This window comes from Elephantulus edwardii, unplaced genomic scaffold (genome assembly GCF_000299155.1).
Source record: "Elephantulus edwardii isolate Elephantulus edwardi_28Jun2011 unplaced genomic scaffold, EleEdw1.0 scaffold00041, whole genome shotgun sequence".
In the NCBI taxonomy this organism is placed as follows: Eukaryota; Metazoa; Chordata; class Mammalia; order Macroscelidea; family Macroscelididae; genus Elephantulus; species Elephantulus edwardii.
Window position 1 is genome coordinate 8,037,046 of NW_006399791.1, and position 9,688 is coordinate 8,046,733.

The window sequence follows — 9,688 nt, forward strand, 5'->3', positions numbered from 1 at the left end:
GAATGGATATTGGACTACAGTACATACACAAAATGGAATACTCAGCAGTAACAAAGGACAAATTACAGATAAGCACAACATGAATAAACCTCAAATGTGCCACGTTTGGTGAGAGATATCAGATATTAAAGGGTACATAACTATTTTGTGATTCAACTTATATGTTTTCCATAAAAGAATTCTAGGCATTAAAGAAACAGATTACATAACCATGTTGTCATTAGCACTGTGTTGTAGTTATCAGTGTGCTTGACTCCTTCATTAACCTACAACAATAAACCTAAAACTTTGCACAGTGGCTAGTACAATGACAACACTCAACAAACACTTCCTGAATGCAGTATTGTCCTACCCCAGGCTAAACACTTAATACTGCTGGCTATTTCCAGTGATTTCTTTTCCCCAAAAAAATGAGCAATACTGAAGTCAAGGAGATGTAACCATTCAGAGTTTAGACTCCATTCTAGAATACAGAGTATGTTTAAATACACTTATCTCCATATTTTCTGTCCAAATGACTTAAGGGCCCCTCTTCTCAACTTTCCCAGCCGCCAATGAAAGAACTTCTAGATCTGAAAGATAGTCACTGCAGGGGATTATAGGCAGAATTTGGACATATACCTAACGTGTACAAAACGGCCAGAAACAGGAAGAGGTTGTGGTGTGTCTGGAAAAAGACTAAAGGCCAATTGGCTCCATGTGAGCTGTCTAGCCTTCTAGATCATTATGAAAATGTCAAGAAAGGAGAACATAAAATATTTCACTTAAAAACTTGTTAGCTTGATTTGTAACTTTTACATATTTAGGCGGTCAGTGGGTCTCCTGCAACTCCCTTACTCTCTGACTGCAAATGTTAGGGGCAGGCTTGGCCAAAGGAAGAAAGATTACAAAAAGTGGTGATCCTACATTGTGGCCTTGGAAACAAAACCTAACCCACTCCCATTGACTCAGGATGACACCCCCGCCGCAGTTTACCCACAGAACAGCTGGTGGGGGTCTACTTCTCGCTTAAGTAGCCCAACACTGAACCGACTATGTCAGTAGAGATCTTTTGTGGTCCCGGAGCTTCTCTATGTCTTCAGATACCACTTAACAAAAGAGTGAGATCGATAAATATCAAAGCACATCTGTCGACCTGTTTATTCAAGCTGATCTTTTTTTAGGATTTTCTTGAGGAACAATCTTCTCCAGTTTTCAACAACCCTAACACTTTCCTCAGTTCTCACACAAGAAAGAAAATAACCTGATCCTGTCCTGATATTTACTTTCACCAGACCAGGAGCTACCGTTAAACTAAAAACCCAAGGCCAAATGACCAAGGTGTCAATTCTGACTCATAGCGACCCTCTTAGAAGGCGGCCCGTCTTTCTCCCACAGAGCGGCAGTGGTCTGAAACCACTGACCTTTCAAACAGCAGCTCGACACATTATGCCACCGCTGCTCCCTGGATTTGCTGTTAGGATTTAGGAGAAACAGAGGAAAGGATCGTGCCCTGTGCCACCAAGCCAAGCATCAGGGACGTTCTTGAGCCCCATTCGGGATTCCACCTGGGGTTCCTAGATATCTCTTCGCGCAGACCTGACAAGCTCTAGGAGAATAAGGAGGGAATCTCGGCAGTAAAAGGACGGCAAAGGTCCTAAGAGTTCGCCTCACCTAGCCCAGCCGCTTGGCGTTTCCCTGGCAACCACCACTTCCTGTCCCGACCGGAAGCCGGCCAAGGCCCGCGGCCCGCCCTCCCTGACGGCGGCGGAGAGACCTCTGCCCTGGAAGCCGGCTGGGACTGACCCATCCCGGGGGACGTGGACGGCTTGCGACAGGTTCTAGTCTTGGCCTGGGCTTGGGCGCCATGGACGCCTTCACTCGCTTCACCAACCAGACCCAAGGCCGGGACCGACTCTTCAGGTGAGTCAGGTGCCAGCAGCGTCCACTCGCTTCTCTCCCTGATCCCGAACTCAAGTGAGTTCTCCCGCGTCCCGAGAGACAGGAGATCGGAGCCCTGTGGACAGAAGCAGGACGGACGCTGCTGGTCCCGACGGAGGGGTCTCGGTTTGGTTCTCTAGCCCTGCCTCACTCTAAATAAAGCTCATGGGGCTGGACCACCCGCACCTGCGCCGCGTCCTGAATCTCCTGTGCGAAAAGCCCGGGTGCCTGGCCGCCCAGCCCGAGGCCGCTCGCGGTCACCGCGGTGGACACCTGCTGCTCGCCCAGCCTCGCTCTCCGTGCAGCGAAGACCCGGATCTCCCCGCGCCACACGCTCCCGAAGATCGTTTTTGTTTGTTTTTTTAGGAAAAAAACCTTTCGTTTGACGTGTACGGCTCGGAGCAGCCAACCTCTGGTGGGAATGCAACCCTTTGGGGAGATGATTATGATAATTTGATCTGTCGTCTTTATCCGTTTATTTTCAGTCTACCTTGTTACAGGACTGCGTGTGAAATAGTTTTGTGAACCGTGAAAACATAGTCGCGGAAAAATATTAAACCGAAATCATGGCTTTACAATCAGTTACTGAAATTTCATTTAGAATTTTGCTCACTAGTGGAGGGGGGAAAAATCATTTAGTAATTCTTCTGACTGTGCTAATACAGAGTCCTTGAAAATGGTCCAGTAGTCAGTTGGAAGCCAAGAATGACATGCCAAGAATTACTATCCCAGTTATTAACTTCATTGACCCTCAACACAATCCTGAATCCCTGTTTTATAGATGAGAAAACTGAAGCAGAATGAATAGATGCTAAGCGGCTGAGCCCAGGGATTCAGATCCACACAGTTTAGCTCCACTGTGCACTCCCTTACCACCAACTCATACTACCTGCTAATGAATTTGATAGATTTTTCAGAACAATTGCATTAGGTACAAGCTTGGGAAAAAAATAGAAGCGATGATCCCAGTATACCTACAATGTATATACCCTGCAAGAAATTTGGTTAATAAAAGAACTATTTAAGCTGTACTTACATAGCAAGATCTCTAGCAGTTTCCACCCCACTTAGTGATCAATCTCTGTGTAGACAAACTTGTTATTAAATGAAACCAGAGGAAGAATCGCTGACATGGCCAGTGAGAGCCCCCAGTAAGGAAAGACTTTTTAAAAAAAAAAAAAAAAAAAGACTTATTTCTGATCTTGTCTCCCTGTGTTCCCCTTAACAAATTCACCTTTTTGGAAAATGTGGCATATTTTTCTTGAAGTTAATATTTATAGCGTAAAGAGATTAAAATGAAAGGCAGTAGGAGATGGGCAACAACTTTATTAAATAGATGCCAAAGCATTTGAATGGTTGACTGGGTAACATAAAATTTCTCAGTACACTCTGTCAGTAAAGCAAGTACGTGTAGGCATGACAATAATTACTTTATTGAATATGTTAAAAAAGTCCTTTGCCAATGAATCTATTTCAGTTCAGCAACCATATAGGATAGAGAAGACCTGGCCCTTGGAGTGTCTGAGGCTGTAAACCATTATGGGAGCAGACTGCTTCATCATTTTCCCATGGAGTGGCTAGTGGATCTGAACCAGTGGCCTTTTAGGGAGCAACCCAGTGCTTGACCCACTGTGCCACAGAGCTCTGCAATTGAATATATTGGTCTACCTCTTCCCAAAAAGACTTCCACTTTTATCAAATCTGTACATGTATTTGATCCTTTAGAAAAAAATTAAAAATCATTTTCAGACTGGATTTTATTTGGTTCTGATTCAGGCTTAATGTACTGTGACATAGGTGTCACACATTAGCTACATGGTAAAGAAAGTTCATTTTAGAAGTCTGAAAAATCATTCTATTCCTAGTGAAATAAAGAGTATGGGACCTTTAGAGATTTAACACGATTGTACAATTTTCCCCTTTGGCTATGTCCATTTCTCTGTGCCAGCAGAAGGCCTTTTGGAATGCTGCTCTACTAGCTGCATTATTGCACGCTTCTCTCTCATCACCTTTGTGTTGCATTTCTGTCGCATACTCTGCCCTTTGGCCCTGTGGAGTGACTGTTGAAGTGACTGTTAGAATTTTGCTCTTGTGTTACATGAGAAACTGTCTAGTAAGCGTTGCATATAGTAAGACATGTTTCTCTTTCCCTTACTTCATGAATCAATCAAGTTTTATTTAGTTTGTAAATTATCTTTTTTTTTCTTCTCCATTTCAGAGCCACTCAGTACACATGCATGTTGCTTAGATATTTGTTAGAGCCTAAAGCTGGCAAAGAGAAGGTGGTAATGAAGCTCAAGGAACTGGAGTCCAGTGTGAGCACTGGCCGTAAATGTAAGTACCTGGCCTTGAGGGACAGTGACTCCTGATTGAGACTCCTCAGCCCCATAGCCTGTAATTCACAAAACACTGTCTAGGTCATTGATTTCTAGTCAGGCTTACTCATAAGGTCAATCAAACATCAGTAAGGCTGCCATCATGGAATCACAGAGCAAAAAAGCTTAAATATTTTCTTGCATATCATTCACAAATACTCTCCAACATTCAAATGTGGTGCTGTGTCTTTCTGTTAATGATAAGCTGCTGGACATGTTTGCCTCTACTTGCTAAAGTCACCAATGTTTTGACAAGTGCAGGCATGAATGTCTGGCTCTGCTAGCTCTTAGTGCCCTAAAGTTCAACCAAATAACTATGTCCTGGATCACGTATCATCTTCTCTTATCACCTGGAACTGCTAGAAGAAATGGATAAATAAATAGACTGTTTATGTAATGGTTTCATCTTTTAAAAAAAAGTTGACATTTTACACTCAATTGTCATAATAAATCATACTGTGACATTTTACACTTAATTGTCATAATAAATCATACTGTGATATCCCATGTGTTTAATAAGATTAGCTATTATTACTGACTCTTGGTTATTTGATGAGAACCAAATGTTGCTACAATAGGGAAGGTAAGCAAAGTATTGGAATAATCATTGGATATTGATCAGTTATTTTTTATCACTTCAGATAGATACTTTATGGGGTAAATAAGATTACATGATTCAAATAATATGAAGTTTTAGTTCCAAGTCTAGTTGATTGGAGTAGAGAAAATGAAGATATTTTTGAAGTAAAATTGAGTTATGTCTGAAATGAAGGAAAATAGGTAGTCTAAAAGGGTAGCTGCTTCTAGTAAAAGCTCAGATGAGTTAAGAGCAAACCATCATTTTGGAAGATCAGTGAGGAATGTAGCTTTAAAGAAGTCTTGAATTGTCAAGTTGAAGTTTAGGAAGGGTGAGTATTCTTTAATGACATTGAAAGCCAAGCTTGGAAATATTATTTGCAATTCTCTAGTATTTTGGAACTAAGAGGTCTTTAGAGGTCAGTAGTTCCTGAAGCCCAGCAGGGGCTCATTGAAGGTCATTCAGCCAGGTAGTAGAAGAGCCATCATGGGAACCCAGGAGTTTTCATTGCCTATCCAGTTTTGTGTTATCTGGAAAAATTTTATCAGTTATTCTGAGATTTTAAATTGCCTGAAGATAACAATTTATGAGCGCTTACTGAGTCTGAAGTTTAATCCTTTAAGGGGAAGTATATCCTTTGTATTCTCTATAATGTTTAGGACTAGAATTCATTTTCAGTTCTTGATAAATATTGTTGATTGATGCATCTCTGATTAAATGCATGTTCAATGAAGGACATATCAGTGCTGCTGTTTATTTAATTCAACTAGGAGTCATGTATAACAATATTATTAATTTATTTTTCTACTAAATCCTCCTGTCCTTGTTTTGCCTGGAATTTGAACCAGAGAAATGGCAAAATGAAATTGATGTTTGGGATTTGTTTTCTGTTTTTGTTGTTATCTGGAAATTAAATGAAATGTAAGGAATTAAACTCTCCCAAAGCATGTTGTATCTAGAATTCATGTTATCATAGTACCTTCCTTATAGAGAGTTGTAGCTGGTAATAGTCAAATGTAACAATCATGTTTATGATTAGCCTTGCCTAGAGTTGATGTTAAGGGAGCTCTGGTGGCATGGTGGTAAAGAGTTGCACTGACAACCCAAAAGGTACACAGTTCAGATCCACCAGCTGCTCCATAGGAGAAAGATAGGCAGTCTCCTCCTTTGTGATTCACCGCCTGAAAACCCACTGAAAGGTCAGCTATGGGTTGATTCCGACTCGACAGCACACAACAACAATAACAGAGTTGATGTTAAGGTGTTCCCTGGATCAAGACTATAAATTTTAAGAGTTGGTGCTTCTCTGCCTCCCAGACTCACTTTAAGTGTTCCTAATGTACTGCAGAATCCTTTCTTGAGCAAAGCCTGAGCCTCAAGTAACAGTCAGTTGTCCTGGAACCTCACTGTGACACAAGGATTCTTCCTTTCCGTTACATACTAATTAAATACCCGTTAACCATTGTGGGTTCTTCTTGCAGGGTTCAGACTAGGAAATGTGGTACATGCTGTCCAGGCGACTCAGCAGAGCATTCACGCCACAGATCTGGTACCCCGCTTATGCCTGACTTTATCCAACTTAAACCGTGTGATTTATTTCATCTGTGACACCATCCTCTGGGTGAGAAGTGTAGGGCTTGCTTCTGGCATCAACAAAGAGAAATGGCGAATGTGGGCTGCCCGCCACTACTACTATTCTCTCCTGCTGAGCTTGGTCAGAGATCTGTATGAAATCTCCTTGAAAATGGAACAGATTGCACATGACAGAGCAAAGAAGAAGAAATCGTCATTTCAGAATCCTCCTGAGCACAGTGTGGCTGATGAGGAAACAGAATGGCTTCAGTCCTTTCTTCTTCTCTTATTCCGATCCCTGAGGTCACATCCTCCCTTGCTTCTGGACACGGTGAAGAACCTTGGTGATATCCTGAACCCTTTGAACCAACTGGGAATCTATAAATCCAATGCTGGTGTCATTGGACTGGGAGGCCTGATATCTTCTATAGCAGGCATCATCATTGTGGCTTATCCTCAGATGAAGCTCAAGATCCGTTAAGGCATAATTAGCACCTGCCTTGAAAGGTGACCTCTTAAAGGGATGGACATTTGCATTAATCACAGACCATATCCTACTGAGCTTAAGAACTTGTTCACATGAGCATTTAATGACCTGTGATGTCCCCAGAAGAGGAGCAAAGAATAGAACTAAGAATTTTTATGTTTTTTAGAAAGTTGGAATGACTTTTGAATTTCTGAATATATTCCATTTCTGACATTTATTGAGCATTTCGTGCTTACACAGTAGGAGTTTAAGGGTTTGTTGAATGAATAAAAATGAAAGAGGTGCAATAAGACAAGTAAATACTATTAGAGAGTAACTTATGGACTGTGTAGTTTTGCACAGCAGTGGATGTGGTACTCCTCTTAGACCTGGTGGGGGCTGCCCTTGCCCTCTGAGCAGTTCCACTTATTTTCATGGCAGGATAGAGGGTAGTTAGTTGGCCTCTACCATGACTGCACTCCTGACCTTAACTCTGTTCAGAAGCAGAATCAGAAAAGCTGGGAACCTTCATGGGATATAAATTGTGTCTTTGGGAAGAGGTCTCAGCAAAAATAAGGAACAGACTGGAAGGACTTGAAGTAGAAACAATGTGGATGTTCACAAAATAGCCTGTGACTGATGAGGAAACAGGCAGGGGGAAAAGTCGAAGTGGTTCACATTCAAGGCCTGTGTTTCCTGTCTCCAACTTCCAATCCCTTTTTCTTTCTGTGGTGTCACACTGCCTTCCTGGTTTGCCTTCCTAGAAATGTGAGAATCCAGCATCCTGTACTTTCCCTCTCATTTCTCCAAAATTAGGACCTCTGTTAGTGATTTCTATTCTTTCTACAAATATTAAAACCATCTCTAAACTTACTAGTCAAACCCCTATAATAGTGTGAGGAATTAATAACAATTTACAAAAATTGTAAAAATTTATAAATATTCCATGAATTTAGGAGAATCATACTTTTTCATTATTTAATCTGACTTTCGTGTGGTTGGAGGAGGTGAAAAAGAACAACAAAGAGCCAGTGAAGAGAAGACTCTAGACCTGAGTTAATAGCATTTACTCATGTTCATTCTTATAGTCTTGAGTGCTCAGTTCTTATTTGTGATCACAGATCTTTTAGATTAAAAATGGAAAAGTAGGATAGCATTAGAAGCAAGGCCAGTGTCAACCAGTTAAAGCCATGTCATTAAACGTAAATGAAGAAAGGTGAACTCAATAAATTTCCCATGAATGTGACAGATTTTTATCCACTTCACTCAGGTCTTTGACTGTTTTTAAAGTTGCCAATCAAGAAATGGAATTTAGATAAGAATATGTTAGGAATTTTAAGGGAAATTAAAAGTGCTGTGTCAGGGCAAATGAAAAAAAATAACTATTTTTAGCTTGCCTGGATCCTCCACTGTAATACAGATTCATTATGTCTAATAAATTTCTAGAAAAAAATGGACTCTATACCCTCTGGATCTGTGAATGTGTCTGGGAATGGGGAAGAGCTTAAAACAATGCAATCTAGCAGGTAATCCTTTTATTTGCATCTGTGTGGTGGATGAATGATTTAGATGTGGAGTCACTTGGTTAGGCCAGAGTGATCTTTAAGGTGATCTCATAGGGATCTCTAGGGATCCATTTGTGAACAGGATGACCAAGTTCCCTGCTTACGTGCCGGGAGTAAAAGTAGGAATGAGGACAGAAGGAAGACAGCGCTGTCCTTCAGACTGCAGGTGGGAAGTGGCCTCTGCCCTCTCCCTTTGGAGCTCTCTAGGCCCTTTGACCACTTCTTCACTCTGACCCACATTCCCGGCTTTGTCAGCAAAGCTTTCAGGCACAAAGCCTTGTGCTCCCTCTGGCCCCACGCCATGGCTCCAGAGCTTAGCACTGCCCTTTGCCCCAAGTTTCTTTCTGGACACAGTCTCCCAGATACGTTTTCCACAGGCTTAAAGTGAGGTCAGAGACCACTTGTTCAGACGTTTCCCTCTGTCTCCATCACTGCTTATATTTTAAAAGCTCAAATTGGGTAAGTATTAAATGTGTCATATATTCATTGCTTCTTTCAGAGGTTCCTGGCTTGATTGCCTTTTTTTGACCCCTTGTTCGTTCACTACATTGTTAAGAGGGAATTTATCACCAAGGCTCCATCAATAAAGCACTGTTCTCACCTCCTGCCACTTTCCCTCTGTTAACCCACATGCAGTTTAACAGAGGGATCAACAGTAAGCAAAATCCAACCAACAATGAGAAAAGTAAGTTTGTCTTTTAATGACATTTTATTTTAACAGGCACAATCTGTCAGTCATTTTTGAAACCAGGAACTCGAATGAGCTCTTTCCTGATTCTTTGATAAAGAAGGGCTTAGAGGTGACATTTCCTTGTTGTCTTGGGTGCTGTTGATCAGTTATAGAATCTTGGTCAGCACTATCATTTCTCCAGACTTAGAAGAACAAAAATGCCGTTGGCTCAGCCTCTGTACAGTCTGGTAGCATCCTAGGCCAGGTTAACTTGAGTAAACCTCCTCAGACTCTTGACAGCTCAGAATTACTGCCTCAGACACTGGATTGCCAAAGGCCCTCCAGCTCTGCTTTGCTATTTCAATAAATTTTCTCTCTATAGTTAAAGTTTAGCACATATAAGTGAATTCTGGATTTAGTCTTACTGTTAAAAGTCAACTCTTAAGAAAGAAATGGGCTACCAGCTGTCCCACTGGACCCTCTGTGGAGAGGAACTAAGCATTACAGAATTACATGGAACTTTTTGTTTCTGACAGAGCCCTG

At 41.5% G+C, this 9,688-nt stretch overlaps 1 protein-coding gene across 1 annotated transcript; it reads left to right on the forward strand.

Annotated features, from left to right (window-relative positions):
- Positions 1-1,837: 1,837 nt before the first annotated feature.
- On the forward strand, positions 1,838-6,925 carry PEX11A (peroxisomal biogenesis factor 11 alpha). The gene is made up of 3 exons (XM_006885224.1): positions 1,838-1,902; positions 4,139-4,254; positions 6,354-6,925. The coding sequence occupies exons 1-3, from the start codon at positions 1,847-1,849 to the stop codon at positions 6,923-6,925; spliced, it is 744 nt and encodes a 247-aa protein (XP_006885286.1). The 5' UTR covers positions 1,838-1,846.
- Positions 6,926-9,688: the final 2,763 nt, after the last annotated feature.